The 17,696-nt window shown below is 36.9% G+C and overlaps 1 protein-coding gene across 1 annotated transcript; it reads left to right on the top strand.

Annotated features, from left to right (window-relative positions):
* The first annotated feature begins 265 nt into the window (after positions 1-265).
* On the top strand, positions 266-14,128 carry LOC104162005 (partitioning defective 3 homolog). The gene is made up of 3 exons (XM_009700631.1): positions 266-433; positions 10,022-10,149; positions 13,595-14,128. The coding sequence occupies exons 1-3, from the start codon at positions 266-268 to the stop codon at positions 13,986-13,988; spliced, it is 690 nt and encodes a 229-aa protein (XP_009698933.1). The 3' UTR covers positions 13,989-14,128.
* The last annotated feature ends 3,568 nt before the right edge of the window (positions 14,129-17,696 follow it).

The raw sequence follows: 17,696 nt of genomic DNA, 5'->3' as shown, positions 1-17,696 counted from the left end.
TATGTTAAGTCTGACACTATCACATCTAATTCCTTTTCATTTCTAGGAGTAACATATACTGAAAAGATGCCAGTAACTTTTGATGATTTTTAGGAATAGCCTCTTTTGCCTTACCCTTACACCATCTGAAGTTTCTTTATAAGTCAAACAGCATTAATCATCTTTAAAAAACTAAAGATCTTTCTACTAAATGCTTGGAAATTATTTTTAAGTCTGTGTTCCTGCACTGTACTAGCAGTCCCAGGCTAAGAAGTTACAGTCACAGATGGCAGTTCCCAAGTATATTGATCGTTTCCGTCCTCCCTCTTTTAGCAACAGATCAACCCCTAACAATCATGACCGGATACAGCGCCTGAGACAAGAGTTTCAGCAAGCAAAGCAAGACGAGGACGTGGAAGACAGGAGACGTACTTACAGTTTCGAGCAGCCGTGGGTAAGTGTACAGAGCTGGTCAAATCTGGAAAGGCTGGATGACTCCTGCTGTCCCAAGCTGGTTGGGAGCACACCGATAGGGGCACAGGGTCCTCTGCCTCCACACTTCTGCCCTTTCTGTTATCACCATTTTTGGTTCATTGATGTTTACTTCATTTTTAAACTTCTTCAGACATCTGTCTTGTGTGCATATAGCATTATTTGCTCTGTGTTTAGAGCCTTGACTCTGAGTTACTGCTTGGATTTTTTTTGTCTTGAAGGCAATATCAATTTTTCTGAAATTTTCTAGGAAAATTAGAATAAAACACATACTAATGATAAATAATTTAGAGAGAACATGTAACTTTGTAAATGGTATTTTCTCTGAAGCCATATCACTGCGATTAGTTCTTTTCCTAAAGAGGAAGAGCTATGTATTTTCACAGTAAAAAAAGGAGAGCTATGTGTAATAGCATGCTTCACAATAGGACTCCTTTGCCCCTTATATTAGCTGAGCAGTTCTGTCTCGAGATATACGTCCTAATTGATCATTTAAATCCTGTTCAATCTGATCTAGCAATGTGATACAATTATGTAAATTCATGTCCTTATCTTGTTTAACATAATTGAATGAATCAGTGTTGCTTTTTAATCAATTATGTATCCTAAATTAGGATCATTTAAATATGGGACAAATATTTTATTGTATTTTTCTTTAAAATTCCACAATAAAGACAGTAAACAATTTGTTTGTGTTCCGAAAAAAGCGGGAGCTGTATGATGACAGCAGTAGAATCTCTCACAGCTTCCTCTGAAGCGGGTGTAGGTGACGGGTTATTGTTACTTAGTGCTATGATGCCCACGAGACTGAGGTGGAAATAGCCAAAGATCTGCACCTGTGTGTATGAAGTCACTGAAAACAACCTAGGTAACATCATAATGTGTATGTCATCTTTGTTTGCCTATTGTGGTGGATATAGAAGATTTTTAGACTTTTGTTGGGTCCTTGTCCATCTTAAACACCAATTTGAACCTGTGGTATTTTTGACATGCAGCAAGGGGAGGAGCGAAGGTAAATGTATCCCTAAATGACCTAACACTTCTTAACATACTGTATCTGGATATAGACTTCTCTTTTCCCATGTTAGGAAACCTCTAACCTTCTCTGAAATTGAATAAATAAAATAAACATTTTTTTTATGACCAGATGTTTCTGATTTGATGTGGTAAAGATAATGTGATAGCTCATCACAATTGTAGTTTAGCAGTTTGGGGGTAAAAGGGGACTGGGTGTAGGAGGTCCTTTCCATTATGCATATCAACTGCTGTTTAGTCTCCAAATGAGAGATTGGAACAGCATTCTTGGGAAAACTGTGTATGAGAAAAACTTGCACTCTTGAAGACTTGGGAACTTAACTACTGAAGGTCATGGGCCAAATTGTTGTATATGTAAATGCCATAGCAACTTTAGACAGGCAACTTGGCTTTTATTATACTTTGTTGTAATGAGCGAGGAGGGAATTATTTGGATGACAGGCTGATTACCTTAGGAATGGAATAATTTCCTAAATTGTGGGTCAGAACACTGACCTTTCCTTTTTCTCTTATTCAAACAAATGGGATGTCTCTGTTTACTCCCCTTCTATAGATCATGCAAATGAGCTCAAAGTGACTAATTCAGCTTAATGTGTTAATATTAATTCTGAAGCTTATTGTTGCTTTTGTAGGAGCTGCTCTGTTGTTAAATACATAGGTGACCAAATGTTTTATTTTAGAAAAGTACTTTAAAAAAAATTGGCCCAGAATTTTTTAATAATTTTTATATTTTTTTCCATTGTGTACTCCAGCCTTTCAAGAACACAGTGCTTGGAAAGGATAAAGCAATGATCTCATCCACTTCAGCAGTTCACAGTCATTTCACTGTTAAGGAGACATAACCCTCTCTCTTAAGGAGTGGGTTCCTTTAAGGAGTACTTTAACATATTAGTCTAAAATGATGGACTTTGTTAAGACATCCTCTCAAAAAAGATCCAGATGTATTACTAAATACCAGTGACACAAAAAAATGCAAAAGTGATTTATAATACATATGCAGGAAAATACTTCAACGTCTTTTCAGTCTTCTCCATCTGTAAGCTGTTGGTTACAAACCACAGCAGTGAAAAGTGCACCTGCACGTGGACCGTTGTTGAAAAGTGTGTTTTCACCTGAGGGAGATGGGTTGCACAGCCTACATAAACAAAAGGCTTTACATCCAGAGAAGCCTCTGAGCCTCATGACAGCAGCCAGCTCTGACCTGGTTTGGATAGAAAGGGAGGAAAAACCCATCTACAGAGAAGTGTGTGCTATGAGGTGATAAGTAGTTTGCATTTCTCATTAACAAGCTGATGGGAGGGTTGAGGATAGGGAACAAAGCACTGATGTGATGTGGGACTATTGGTTACTTTAAGGAAGTGTAAATGAACACAAAGTTTGCGGTTTAAGTAATGGATACTGATGGAAATCTGGCAACTCTGAGAATATTCAGAGGAGCTCAATTGCTCAGAAACACGCTGATGTATTATCAAAATGATCCTGTGAACGTCACCAACTCCACTCCATCCCAGACTATTAATGGCCTGTGACACAGGAGTCCGGTTACCTGTGACAAATACCTTCAGTCTCCTCCACGGGTTGGAGGCAGATCTCTGTACCATGGAGTGCTACATCATGCTGGCTCTGAGCAATACCTGTGGCAGAGACACCAGTGCCTGACCCCATCCTTTTCTGTCTGTGCCCATCAGATGAAGGTTATTTCTCTGTAGATGAGCAATGCAACAGGGCTGGACTTTCTGCCCAGCTGCATTTGCCCTGCCAGTAAACAAAATACTTGACTGCCTATGAGTGTTCATACAGCATCAGGAAACATAACAGACACAAAAGTGATAGCGCTGGAATGAGATGACACTGTCTATTAAGCAGCATAACATTTCTGCTCAAGGCCATTTGAATGACACACTGTTAAGGTTTAACTGACTAACTCTCGCAGCATCGGGCCATCTAAAATCCACTAGTTCTGCAATTGGGTCAAAGCTTTACGGAAAAGATTTGTGCATTTGTTTATTTTAAGGTGACTTTCTCAGGCTTCATAATTTTTTTCTTTCATGACTTTTTTATTTTTCATGTTTCAAAAAACAAGGTACAAGATGGTTTCAAGGGCAATACTATATGCCTGATGTTACATGGGAGTGGGCGGGGGGGTGAAGAAAAATAACATAAAATATGGTTAATCCATTTTAATCCTGTTGGTGTTAATTCCAGTCAGCGTTTGCAGAAATGTGTATCTGGGCATGTAGAATTGCATGGAATCACAGTATATTTGCTAATATTTAAGGCCCTTGCTGTTTCTATGACATGTTTATACCAATGCAGGATTCTTTTGGGGCTCATTTTTCTGTTTAGTACCAAAGTTGAGCCTCTGGTTTTTTTTCTTTTCTGGGTAGTATTGGGTCTGCTGAGGTTTATCCTTCCTTGCACCAGTCCTGGGTTTTGGGGGATTTTGATTGTAGTTTGTTCCATATCTTGTATTTTTGCCTAGTCACATCTTAATTAACAGATCCCTACCTTCAATAACAAAAACACAGCATTGTAGCCCTAAATGTCATGGGAGTGAACAATCCAATTAAAAAAAAGAGCATATTAAATCCATGGAAAACACTACAACTGCTTGCCAATCTTCCTTGTAGAAGCACACTAACAATCAAAAAACCCCACAAAGATGCAGGAGGGACAAAAGTTAGTGGTTTACGTCTTCATCTTTCATAAAGAAAACAGTGCTGAAAATGGAAAGTGGCAAATTCCATTCACAAATACATTTATCTTCAGTCCTCCTGAATCTATTTGAATGGTGGGAGAAAACTGGTATCAAGAGAGCAGCTGAGCAAACTCTACCTTAAATATTTAGGAGTCAAATAAAAAGAGGTTTTTTCCCCAAGTTAACAGCTAACTGGGTCAAAATAAATACACTACCTGACTCATCTGAGTGTAGCTTGAATTACATGCACAAATTTCTGAAAGGTAAATAATTGCATGATTTTCATACAGGAAAGACTCCAGAAGTCCTGAGAACATACTCAGGCATGGCCTGATAGATAAATGCTCAGAAAATTTAGGGACTATGCTTGTTTTTTCTGCTGTTCGTTGATGTGTAGACCTTGTCTTTAAAATAGATTTAAAGTAAAAAATTCCATTTTTTATCTGTTTGTGGTACTCATTTCTTATCCTGGTATTCAAGTCCTTGACCTATTCAAAGCCATAATGAATTCTAAATAGTCTAAAATGCTTTTGAAAAAAAAAAAGCTTGATCTTTATTGCTGTAACTTCAATTGTAACATATGAATTTTACCTGGAAAAATGAATAATAGACTATTTTCAAAACAAGCATTGTAAAGTTTATATCAGGCTTTAAATTATGTAGAATTACTCAACACATTAATGAGAAAGAAAAGTAGTATATTAATTCTTTTTATTATGAATCCATTTCAAGAGTCTCTTTCAGGATATTTAATTCAAGATATTATGCAATATCTAGTGGAGCATTGCGGTAGACAAAGAATACCTTAGGAGCTAAATTGCTGTTTCTCCTGCCCCAATCTGTTTCAGAGAGGAAACCAAAGTTATGCAGGGCAGCCTCTCCACAGGCCACAGCCAGCTGTGTGGTTAATAGCCATTCTGTGTTGAACCTGCGAAGGATTTTAAGAAATATCAGCAATTTCTTACCAAGATTTAGGCTCTGACTTCAACATTTTATATTTTAAACTTTTTTCCCCCACTAGTTTCAATCTACTAGTTTATGTGAGATGGAAAAGGAAGATAGAAGATTTTAAAACAATTTCAATTTGTAAACAAACATATTTATAGCTCACAGGCATGCAGTGCATGTAAATAGCCCAGGTAGAATTTCAGGGCTAAGTGGTTTGTTTCAACCATATTGAAGATTTTCCTTTCTGCTGCTGCTGTAAACAGAATGGAAATCTTTGTCCCATACCACACCATTCAACTTCCTACATGTATACCACAGAAAGATACACAAAGGTATGGGATTTTCTTATTATGTGGTGTTTGAATTAATACACACACCTGTTGGCAATTTTTAAAAGAAATGTTGCTATATGGTCATTCACCATAGCAACATAAACAAAAAGATGAAAGTAAAAATAGTTTTCAAGGACATCTCCCAGAACCATTGAATGTTTCTTATCATTCTGAATTTTGATATACACAGTTACTGGATTGTCTGTCATTTACGCCAAGTACATTTACACAGAAAGCAGGCAAGGTCATTTAATCTTATCTATTTTCAATTAGTGCTGAACTATAAGAACCACAGACTTTTGAGGGCCTTGTGTCTACCAACTTCCCAGGTGAACTTGAAACTTCTTGATTAAACATACAGCTTAATCTGGAAAATTAGCACATTTATTTTAATATTAAATAATGGTCTTTTTTAATAACTGGGAAAATACTAAGGGACTTGTTCGTTTATTAATCTCCCTACTAACTGTTTCTTTATCAACACAAAGGAGTTCTGTGAGTCTGAGTAAACATTCCTCCTAACTTCTCCCAGTGGCAGGAGGCTGTCAGATAGATGTGTCACCTCAGCTAGTGGGGTCTCCTGTCACCTCAGCTGGTTGGATCTCCCTGAAAACCCAGTGCCCTGGATCACCCCCATGATCTCCTGTCTGTAATTCTATGGCAACTTTGATCTGTGCCAGCCCCGGAGGATCTGTGCTGGCAGCACGCAGAGCTATCCTCTGTGGGCAGAAATGCCACTCTGCAGGGAAAGAAACTGTGCAGGCAGCCACTGGTTTAGCTAGGAAAGAGAGGAGGGACATTTATCCCTAAAATATGCTGCCCTTTACTGCTGATAGTGGTCAGTGCAACATGAGCCATGAGGGTACACTCTCTGTGGAATGAAAAAATGTTGTTTGCATAAAGTGAGAACTCTATATAAACTTTTAACTTTGCAGCCTGAGTTTTAAATTAATGCCTCTTTGAGAAGAGACCTGTGTAATTTCATGTATTTTAAAGCACAATTTTACATGCTGAGTATTGTTTAACAATGCTGAATGCAATAACTATCGTTGCCACTTAAATGTATTGTGGAAGACATGAACATACATTTGTTTGTATAGTGCAGCCTTGGTTGTTATTGTGGCCTTGACCGCATCCTGATTTAAAAGGTCGGTGCTTGTCATACATCTCATTGCAAACAAGGCCAGAGTTCTTATCAATCTGTACTGTGAAGACGAAGCTGTTGCCAGGTTTGTTGGATGATTTCAGGTTGTTATAATTGTACTTAGCCTTGTGTTGGTATCAGTGTTAAAATTACCGTGTTATGTGTATTCCTTATACATATTTATTTTGCTGCTGTCGAAAGATGTGAAAATAGTTCAACTTTTTTTTTATTTACCTCCATTTTGTACTGACGTAAATGGGGTATGCATGTACATAGATGTGTGTTTGTGTATATATTTTATATAAATATATATATGTATAATAGTATGCTTTGGAGATTGAGACAAAATTACTAATTAGCTTTTGAAGACTAATGTTACATATGATATAAATATTTTTAGTTTAGATACTTTGATCAAAAGCGTATTGAAAAGATAAATCACTATATGGAGATTTGCATTTTTCTGAACAAGTTAAGGATCCAAAAAGGAATATGTTAAGTCTTTATCGTAACCGTGTATCAGGGGCGTTCACTATGGTATCACTGAGGTTTTCAATGAAAAGATTTGAAAGAAAAGCCTTTTCATTAATAAGATAGTTGAATATACCTGCCTCTGTGTATATACGTTCTGTTATGGAATATGTGATTACATACAGAGGGAGTACTTTTATGCCTCATTGCCATATTTTTGGATGTTTGAAATCAGATAGCAGATTTGGTTATATGAACACCTTATTGTAGATGTGAACAACGTGCAGACAGGACTCTAAATAAGTATCCTTTTCAGATTAGTTAATATTGCAAATCCACTTAGTTTAACAAGGCATACACGTACTCATACCTTCAGAAAATCAGATAATGGATTTTAGATGTTTGCCTTTAGACCCATCAAATGATAAATGCTGTCCATTAGATGAAATTCTTTGTGAATTGCAGAGAATTCAGAGCTGACACCTCAGATCCAGTCATTCTGGGCACGCACTACAGCGGGTGGACAGGCGTGATAGCCCCTGCCTCTGTTTAACCATTGGTTCCTATGTGCATTAAAAAAACCTCTCTCTGAAGCCACATTTTGATCTTAGTCCATTCGTAGTCTATTAGGGCTTTCAAACCTCTGTCACTTTACTAAAGGCTTTTGTGGTAACTTCAGTTCTCTGCATGTGTGTGTGCATGTACTTGCATTCGTACTTTCTAGATGATGCATTTTAGTGTCTTGCAGAAACCTAAATTGAGCAGCAGCTCAATTCTAGCTTGACCTCTTTGGTAACTTAACCGTTCCCTGTACTGTAAAATCCTTTAATCTGTTATTTTACAGTGAACGAAGAAAGTGAAACTGTGTGTTCAAATGAAGAGAAACAATTCTGATTCCTTGTGTTATCTGTGATAACTACTCTCTCACATATGACATAATGTAGCTGCAAGCTTTCCAACATTGTTAAAGTGGAACCCATGAAATGAGGAGATTGGCTCTAAAATCTTAGTTTAAATGTTTTTATTCCTTATGGAGAAGTTGAGATGGGAACTTCTGAGTTTCCCTCTGGTTATAAGTAAGCTGCTTATAACCACACTGGAGAGAATTCACAAATAAATCTTGTGATTTTCAGGTAATCACTCGCTTCCATAAGCTGAGCCCTTCAATAAAATACCAAATGTCAGAAGACTCTCAATAAAGTCAAGAAAGTTAGAAATGTTGACATATGCAATAACTGAAACGCTGCTCTGTATGTGTTGCCCTTATTTAATATAGTAGGAAATCTCCATGGAGGTTGTTGGTTTGGACATACATATGTACAGCTTATTCATCTCTCAGAAAATTTCCCACAAGGCTCATACACAATTCTGTTTTCTCAACTTGTTGCTTCATCATACCATTCCTAAAGCATTTGTCATTAGAAATAATGTTGTACTCAGCTTTTTACAGAGTAAATCTATTCTGAAGTAGACATCAATGTTGCATTAAGGATTCTTTTAAGTAAGTTCTATGTTACTCATAGTCTGTGCTTTCACATTCTGATTCTTTTGCTCAATAATCTCCTCGTAACCAGAAAGGCAGTTGTTCACCAAATTGTATCTGTTAAATTCTGAGCCGAGACTGATGCCCTGTCTGAAGAGTATTGTTACTGAAAATGAAGTTTCTAAAACTTGTACACCTGTTTCAAATTTGTTGTGTTTCTGGCTACCTGCAGGTACTTGACTATGTAGTACGACAAAGAAGTTAATGTCACAAATGGCAACTTCCTAGTTTCTAAAACTTGTCTTCAATGTACGAAGCTTTTGAAAAGCCTTTTATTTTGCAGATATTTGTGAGCCATTATGATATCTTTCTGCTGCAGAAATTATAATGGCAAAAAACAAGAGATGTTCGTTTAGAGGGAAGGCACAAATAAAAGGCAAAAAGTACTTTAACAAAAGCAAGTCTGAGACAAGCTCTTTCAGTCCCAGGCTCAGACAAATGGTTATTCTCCTTGACTTCCTGGTGATTAGACTTAGGTGTTTTGAATAGAACTGATAATTTTAAGGAGATAAAATAATGCTCTGTTTCTTTGTTAGGTGAAACTCTAGTATTAAAACAACAAGAAGAGCCCATAACATTCTTTGACTTTTGTGGCACAGTAGTTTGCAACTTGAAATCACAAAATCTGAAGAAAGTAGTAATGTAAAATGAAAAGTGATACCTCTATAGAAGTAAACTTTTTCATAATCCAAAGTTTGAATCCATCCATTCTGCCAGATCTTGACTGGTAAGGCTCTGTATTCCCAGAAAGACCATCCATTTCACTTGTATTAGCCTCAAAGTTTCAAATTGTCACCTCATTAAGATGTTATCTAAAATCCTTCTCAGAGATGCAGGATTCCCCGTAGTCCACAAAAGATTTGCTAAATTTATCTACTTGATCATATCAAACCAGAAAATGTTTCCCTGTCTCTCAGAAAAGGAAGCGGTGCGTGTCTGGACCAACAGCAAAATAGGATGGCTCCACTAAGGGAGAGCATCACTTAAGCATACTGGTGAGGTTTGAAAGAGCTGTTGTGCTCCCTCTTCCCTCAGATCCTTAGTGGGCTGTAAAACTTACTATTACTGTGGCTAGGCTAAGTTACACTGTCTGAAGATGACTTCCAGTGACTTAATTTAAATTTCAGTGTTACTATAAAAAGATACTTCATTCTGGACCAATATTTTCCTGATACACCTCAGAAATGTTAGATCAGAAACAGAATTTGTAGCACAGGCCACTGTTAGGGGTCAGAATTTAACCTAATTTTTATGAAAGAGCTACTTGAACCGCATATTGAAAGAAATATAACTGTATGTGTACAATTGCAATTTAAATGGTAGCTCTTTTGTGGATATTTTTCTGCTTTGTTTAAGACATTTTCGTTTTCACTTTGTAGCCAAACACCAAGACGTACTCACAGAGTGGCAGACACTCAGTATCAGTAGAGGTTCAAATGCAGCGGCAGCGGCAAGAAGAAAGAGAGAGTTTCCAACAAGCTCAGCGACAGTACAGCTCATTACCCAGGTATGGTAACTGAAGCTATTCAGTGTATATGAGCCTGCAGCTAATTTCATTTGTGGAAGGAAAATGTTGTACAGACACTTTTGTTTAGCATTGATATAAGGTGGAATGTATTCAGTGTGGAAGAGGCATAAAATTTGTTAAGTGAGAGCATGTGGTAGCTGTTTATTTTAGGAGAATTACTTCAGAGCTGATTTCAGTGGTATTTGATGACACTCAGCACCCAAAAGAACTGAGACATTAAAACAAAGCTATTCTTTGTGGGACATCATCCAGTTTAATTTTCTGTAATTACAAAAATCTCCTGAGCATGACATGGCTTGTCCCCTTTTGACATGTCAGACAATTTTTTTTCTGTTGCTTAATTCCTTACTTGTAGAAATTCTATCTTTATGATGCTAATACAGAGGAAAAATTAAAAGGGGGAAAAAAAAATCTCAAGACCTCAAAAAAAAGAATATGGAACTGAGAAACTCTATCCAAAAAGTTAAAGGCTTTCAAGTTTCCTATATATACATTTCTTCTAAGTTACGGGGTCATTAGCAAAAGAATGCTAAAAATTAATACACTTTATGTCTAAATAGATCTGTATTTTTAAAAAAATCTTAGATTTTTTCAAAATGAGCTGTTTAGGCAAAAATGTCTTTTATTTGATATTTAGCTTTTAAAATTATTAAAAGTTTACCCAACTTGTATTGTAAATTAACTATCATAGTTAAGCATTATCCAAATAGTCTTTGCGTTTTCAAATATAAGTGGCGATGGTTGAATGGAGAATCCTTCACAATGGAGGTTGGTGTCAAATTCCCTTGCAACGAGATTGTATTATTTTTTGTGCCCTATGTGGAAATGGTGTGGAAAAAAATTTTTTTTGTGACAACACGTGTTTTACCAAGTGTATCATAACTCTTTTTTTGGAAACAAATAGAAGCTTCATAATCAAAGTTATCTTACCATGAACTCTTATCCTACCAACATCTTTGAAAATAAAACAAATCTCTCAGATTTTCAGATGCCATAACACCTTTCAGCGTAGAATCTTTCTGTTGAGTTTGGAAGGCGGGAAAGGAAAATGTAAAGTTACTGTGTTTTCTTAGATTGTTAGTTTGTCATTTTGAAAATCTTTATGTTCCCTTTCCTTCTTATCTCTACTTTCTTTCTGAAGTGACCACACCTATTAATGCTATAGTTTTTCCTGAGAAATTCTCTTTCAGTTTTGCTAGCCCCAGCCGTACAGAGATTGAGTGGAAGAACACGAATGCTAGTGTCACTTTTAAGTTGGGGGGTTTATTTTTAGTTTTAAAACTACGATTCTTAAAACTCGCTTCCCCTATTCTGCTCAATCGCTTCTACATTTAAAAGTGGGAAGTCAGTTACAGTGGCAGAAATTAATAACTGTAAGGAGAAAATTAATCTACAAGAAATTTGGAAGATAATGCTTTGGGTCGTAGAAATGCTTGTTTTGAAAGGAGTGACTGAGAACTTCACTCAATGCAGTTTTCAACATGAGAAATAACTAGCAAGCCAGCAATGCATGTTACTGAGTAATTAATGATAATTTAATGACTTTGAGCACTCTGCATATTTGTGCTGTGCTGAGAGCGGAGAGAATTTCAGGACCTTGGGCTAAAGTTGAGAGCTGTAAATACCACGATACTCCTATAACAAGCTGGGACATCCAATTCTCCAGCTTTACAAGCTGTTCCTAACTCCGTGACTGATCTTTAAAGAAATCTTGCCATTACTCTGAAACTTAAGTCCCAAGCTTAATGTTACAGCTGTAGCTTTGTAATGATGAAAGTTTGTGCACTGGCTTCATTCTTGAGCTTTGTTGCTTTTCATCTTGTGTAGTCTCTAGAAGCCTCCTTTTTTTCCCTTTGTACATTCAAATCATTAGTACTGAAGGCAAATAAACTCTTGAGTCAATTTTAAAGGATCTTCCCAGAAACACAGGGAAAGTGGGCCAACTAATTTTGAACGAGTACCAGAAAACAGTCAGTAAATTAAATCAGTTCAACTAGTCATCCTCTTGTCCCATGTGAAACTGCAACAGCAATGTTTAAATCCAAGTTAATTTTCTAGTACTTAAAATTTATCTTGCTCTAGATCAGAAACCTGACAGTTTCGTAGCCTACAGAGGTTCACTCAATTTGCTCTTGTTCCAGGCAGTGATAAAACATGGCTCAGAAACATCGTTTCTTTGGCAAAGTTGGATATGCGAATACCAAGACAGCTATAAAAATTTGCATAAGAATTTACATTATGTTGTAATTTATGCTGTAATAATTTACATTCATCCTGAATAATGATTTTCATCTAGAGGTCCCAAAATCTATTATGAAATAAGGTGAATACGGTCATTTTCAAATTATACATGTGGAAGGAAGATTGCAAAAGCATTAGGTGACTTTTTACTTTTACTAATAGTAGAAAAATTCTCTGGGTCTCCTGTCTCCTCACTGCATATTCATTGGATGAGGCCACACTGAGTCATGTGTGTTGACATGAAAAAACAAACCATATATAAACAACTAAATTTTTTTCTTATTGATTAATGTACCAATATATTTTGTTTTACTGCTTGATTCTCATACGCTAATTTTAATCTCAAAGTGGGTATCTGTTTTACTGCAGCACAAAATTGTTTTACTTTATCATCACCAATCTTATTTTAAATTCATAAAAGCATCTAGCAGCTTGATAGTAAATTAAAGCTATTTCAAAATCATAATCTGTCTTCAAAATAATGTGATGATTTATTGTGAAAAGAGATAAGAATTTGTAATTCCTATATGCATTTGATTTATTTATCTACCCCCTGGAGCCAAAAAATGAGCAAAAAAGGTTATCTCTGACTTTTCTTTTATGAAAGCTATAGCAAACTGGGGAACAGTCTTGATAGCACAAAATTCCTTAGTTCTGGAAATGGGAGAAAGAAATTCTCATCTGTGTAACTACCTGTCAATAATGAGCTTTATCTTCTGACTTGTGCAGTGTTAGAGCAAGTGTTTTAAAGATCTGCCTGTTGCATTTGTAATCAAGTGTGAGTCTAGATTCAAATCTTGCATGAGTGACTTTACAAGTGCTGGCTGTTGTCTGGTTTCTTAGGAAGCACAGCGATGTGTATGGTTCTTTCCTAGTCTGCAATGAATTGTGGCACATTTTCTTGAGAACATGATGATGGTTGTAGCACTGGATGGGGTTTCATGGCATATTCCTCCTAGAGAGGCCTAGAAATATAGTTCAACTTTATAGGAAATGTTCTCCCAACAAAAGAGGCAAGATGCCTCTTTGAGGCAGGAGAGAACATGACTTCTAGAGAATGCTATAGCTGGGGGAAACTTGATGGCATTGCAGAAGCACCCTTCTTTCCAGGGATTGTTGTCAGTAACAGTAGAATTAGAACCAGAATATTTGTCTTAAAAGCCTCTTCCATTTTTCTTTCCAGGCAAAGCAGAAAAAATGCCAGTTCTGTATCTCAAGACTCCTGGGAGCAGAGCTATTCCCCTGGAGAAGGGTTCCAGACCGCAAAGGAAAATCCCAGATATTCCAGCTACCAAGGATCAAGGAATGGCTATATGGGGGGACATGGCTTCAATGCCAGGGTAATGCTAGAAACACAAGAACTGCTCCGTCAAGAGCAGAGGCGGAAAGAACAACAACTGAAAAAAAAAACTTCTTCTGAAGGACCTAGCAACTATGACTCATATAAGAAAATTCAGGACCCTAATTACACCCCTCCTAAAGGTCCTTTCAGGCAAGATGTACCGCCATCACCATCTCAGGTAGCGAGGCTGAACAGGTTGCAAACACCAGAAAAGGGAAGACCATTTTATTCTTGAGGTGAAGAAAATGAAGATCAACTTATCATGCAATAAGGAACATTTTCATATAAAGACGTATATTTTGAAAACTTTTTAAACTGATGGTACTAAGGAATATATCCGTTGTCTGTTTCAGTGCCTTTAAAAATACAGGCAAAGCGTTGGTGGGCCCTATGTCTTTGCCGTTCTGTCTCAAGTGTTGAATTCATGGAAGGATGTTCCACCATTTGACAATCATAGCGGAAGTGAGCAATGCCGCCCCTGCGTACTGAGTCCCATAGCCCAGTCCAGTAGTTGTCAATGGCTTATTACTAGGATTTGTTGTAATGTGTTTTACTTTGCAGTGACTTATTACACCAACATGCAGCTTTGTGGCATAAAATTAATGAATTTGAGGTTGAAGGAAGCATTGACATATCCTTTTTTACTTCTCTCGGGTCAGGAGGAGGGTTACATATCACTCTTGAGTGGATAAGGCTTAGCTCTACTCTGGATCACAGTCGCGGTTCTAAGATGTTTTATGGTGGAGTCATTACCACTCTTTGTTGATCAATATTTAAGTGTCTATATGCTGAAAAACTATCCTTCTCCTATCATGCACATATGCACTCTTTTTCACTCTCTCTCCCCACTCTGAGCTTATTAAAAAAGCCTTTATCCTGACTCATGAGGAAAACAATATTAAGCTTTCCGTTATCCTGAGAATCCTGTTACAATTGCCTTATGAACTTAATACACAGTCCATTACAAATTAAATAACTGGAGAGAGACTATTTATACAGTCACAGCCAAGCCCTTGATAAGTATATTTTACTATTTTATTAAAGATGGGAAATTATGAACAAACATACAGCTGAGTTCTGCTTTGCTTTACTTCTAAATGAATTTGGTCATGACACTTGTGTGAGGAAGAGAACTAGGGATGGTGTCATCCCATGGTCATCTGATACACAGTCCTCTTTGGGCAAATTTTGGAGATAGCTTAAAGCAAGAGCAGAAGAAATCAAAGTTTTTCTTTGGATCAAAAAAACTGAAAAGAAACCAATTTCTTCTTTTTGCAATATGTGAAGCTTTGTGGACAATTGCCTTGTGCTTCCATATACTGTATTGTTGCATCGTGATGCTACATTAAAAATAAACCTGTAAGTATATGAATGAGAGATAAGTGGAGACAAACTGTTACACATCATCCTGAAGACATGTCAGTATCCAAAAATAACTGAAGCAAAAAAGATTACTCTAGTAGTGAGTAATATTTGAATGTGCATATGGGATATGAGAATTTCTTTTGCAGCAGCTGTTTTTATGTTTGTTGGTCTGAACTTCATGTATTGTAAAAAATGTAGCTGGGTTGCTGAAGTGCCTGCAAATCCTGATGTGAAAAGGCTTGAGAATGCATCTCAGCATATTGTGTACAAAAAAGGAAAGAGAGAAAGCAAGAAAGAAAATCATGTATTGCGTGATTTTAAAAAAGCCCTATTTTTTTTTTTTACTGGCACATTTTATTTTTGCGCCAACTTGTTTCTAGAATACATGTGAAATATCAGCACACATATCTGTGTCTTTTATGCCTGTTTGTTAACAGTTTTTGTTGTTAATAATGTACTCCATGTTTAAAAGTTGTTATTAGTGTAAGCACAGTGACATTGGATGACAATAGCTCTTTTACGCAGAATTTAAAAAACTGTGTAAAACGGCTTTCCATGTACATATAACATTTAGAATAAAAGGCTGTTTCCATCCTCTTCTTGGTATTGCCTGTAGACCCTTCTGAGAACTGTTGCAGACATTGAGTTTAAAAAATATTTAACAGATGTTAGTTTATCCTGTTCATAATGGTTTGCGTGTGTCTTTCTGTGAGCACTTATAAACATCAGCAAAAAAAAGAAGAAAAGAAAAGATTTATAGCCCAGCTGAACACCTGAAGACTGTCCTCAGAGGGAAAAAATACTCCATTTAATGTCTTGTGTTATTTTAGGCCATACCTGTGACATTTAAAAGGTACATTGTTAAGACTAACCTCTGTGGCAAAAATCTTTCGTGCTGTAGCGTGGAGTTCTCTCCCCAAGGAGAGCACTGTCAGAAGGACACCTGCTGTGCTCTGGCCAAATCTGGGCACGTGTGAAGAAGCCCCCTCTGCACCAAGTGTGTGTTTTGGGCTCTGATGGGAGCCCTTCACAGGAATGTTGACATGGTGAAAAACGGGAGAAGGCAGATTTATGAATAAAACAATATTTACAGTGCCAGTGATACTCTGTTTCCCCCATTAGTATTGGAGCTGTGTCTGGTTTTCTCCCTCTTCCCCTCATTCCTCCTTTTGTTGGATACTGCAGGAATGTCAATCATAATTCTGTATATGCATGACATCAGGCTGTTGCCATGGCAATAGTAGTGTCAAATTATTCACTGTGACTTTAGTGTGGGATCTCAAGGGGAAGAGTAGCAGGACCTGCAAGGTGGACAGGCAGCTTTTGGTGCCCAAATAAATAAACTAAAGACATGATTTTGCCAAAGACCTAAATTGTAGTGGCTTGTAGTTGCGAGTGGGGAAATAATTGCAATTGCGTTTTTGCAGACCTTGCTGTCTCATCCCTGACTACATTCCCAGATTACATAGTTTGATGTTTCTATGGAATTATTTGGACAGACAAATAATTGCAAGCACTAAAAAATGCATCCACAGGAATGGAAAACAGGTTGAAGTCCTTTTCAAAATAAAGTCTTTGATAAACTGTTGTAGGAAAAAGGGCATATGTTTGGAAAAGTATGAAGTACGAGATGTTTTACATGTGAGGATGGCATATGTTAAAGTTTACCCTTCTATGAAACTCCTCTTCAAGGTGTTAACAATTTGCCATAATTAGATGTGTTCATGAAAGAAGGCAGATACTCTCTTTGGGCCATGGCTGTGTTATGTTAGTAAAGAGTAAGGTCTTTTTCTGGCTTTGTCATCCTGTCTTCTTCCTGACATAGCATAGACAGGATTTCTAATATTAACTGCCATAAGTTGCAAAGGGTGATAAAGAAGTGGGAAGGAGATATTTTAGTAGAAAATGACCTTTAGTTCTGCATAGCGAATAGATTCAAAAGTTAATTGAGCTAACGTCATTACTGCAGTAATTTGTTTGTGGACGCATTACCATTATGAGATTAACTCTGTAACATTAGTGTATTTAAGAATGGTCACAGGACAGACTGTATGGGAGCTTATAACATCGAGGAGTGGGTGTAAAGCTTGCACATTTTTCTCTGTTGAAGCCCTAAAAAAATCTGCAAAGCCTGCTGGTTTTTTATCAAAATAATTTGTTAATGCTATTGAAATTCCATGGGAAAGTTTAATATTACTAGTGCAGAAGACTGCTGCTTTTCTTAAAAAGTCTACTTCTCTTCTTGTAGGGCATCCTTGGAAACAAGAGTGCAGTCCCCATGAGTTATTGCATGGGCCAGATAGTTTAATATATGTCTTGAGAACTCTGCCATCAAAACCAGCAAAAAATGGCATAGAGCCCAGCTGAACATGGTCAGAAAGTAAAATTGCCATTTATTGCTGGCAAACAGCAGGAAGAACAACAAAACAAAATTTAAACCCATCATGACTGTAGATATATGGCCTGCCTTTCAAAGCTGTACTGATGTTTTGCTCACATTTGCTCTGTTTATAAGTGTCTGTAATATTGCATTTATCTGTACTGGGTATGTTGAGAAGGGAAGGGAAGAAACCTTGGC

This window comes from Cariama cristata, unplaced genomic scaffold (genome assembly GCF_000690535.1).
Source record: "Cariama cristata isolate BGI_N322 unplaced genomic scaffold, ASM69053v1 scaffold35365, whole genome shotgun sequence".
NCBI lineage: Eukaryota > Metazoa > Chordata > Aves > Cariamiformes > Cariamidae > Cariama > Cariama cristata.
This window is presented reverse-complemented; position numbering and strand designations above follow the sequence as displayed.

Coding starts and splice junctions, on each gene's coding strand:
- LOC104162005 (XM_009700631.1), top strand. CDS start 266: ATGGCAGTTCCCAAGTATATTGATCGTTTCCGTCCTCCCTCTTTTAGC. Junction 434..10,021: donor ACAGTTTCGAGCAGCCGTGG/GTAAGTGTACAG, acceptor TTCACTTTGTAG/CCAAACACCAAGACGTACTC. Junction 10,150..13,594: donor CAGTACAGCTCATTACCCAG/GTATGGTAACTG, acceptor TTTTCTTTCCAG/GCAAAGCAGAAAAAATGCCA.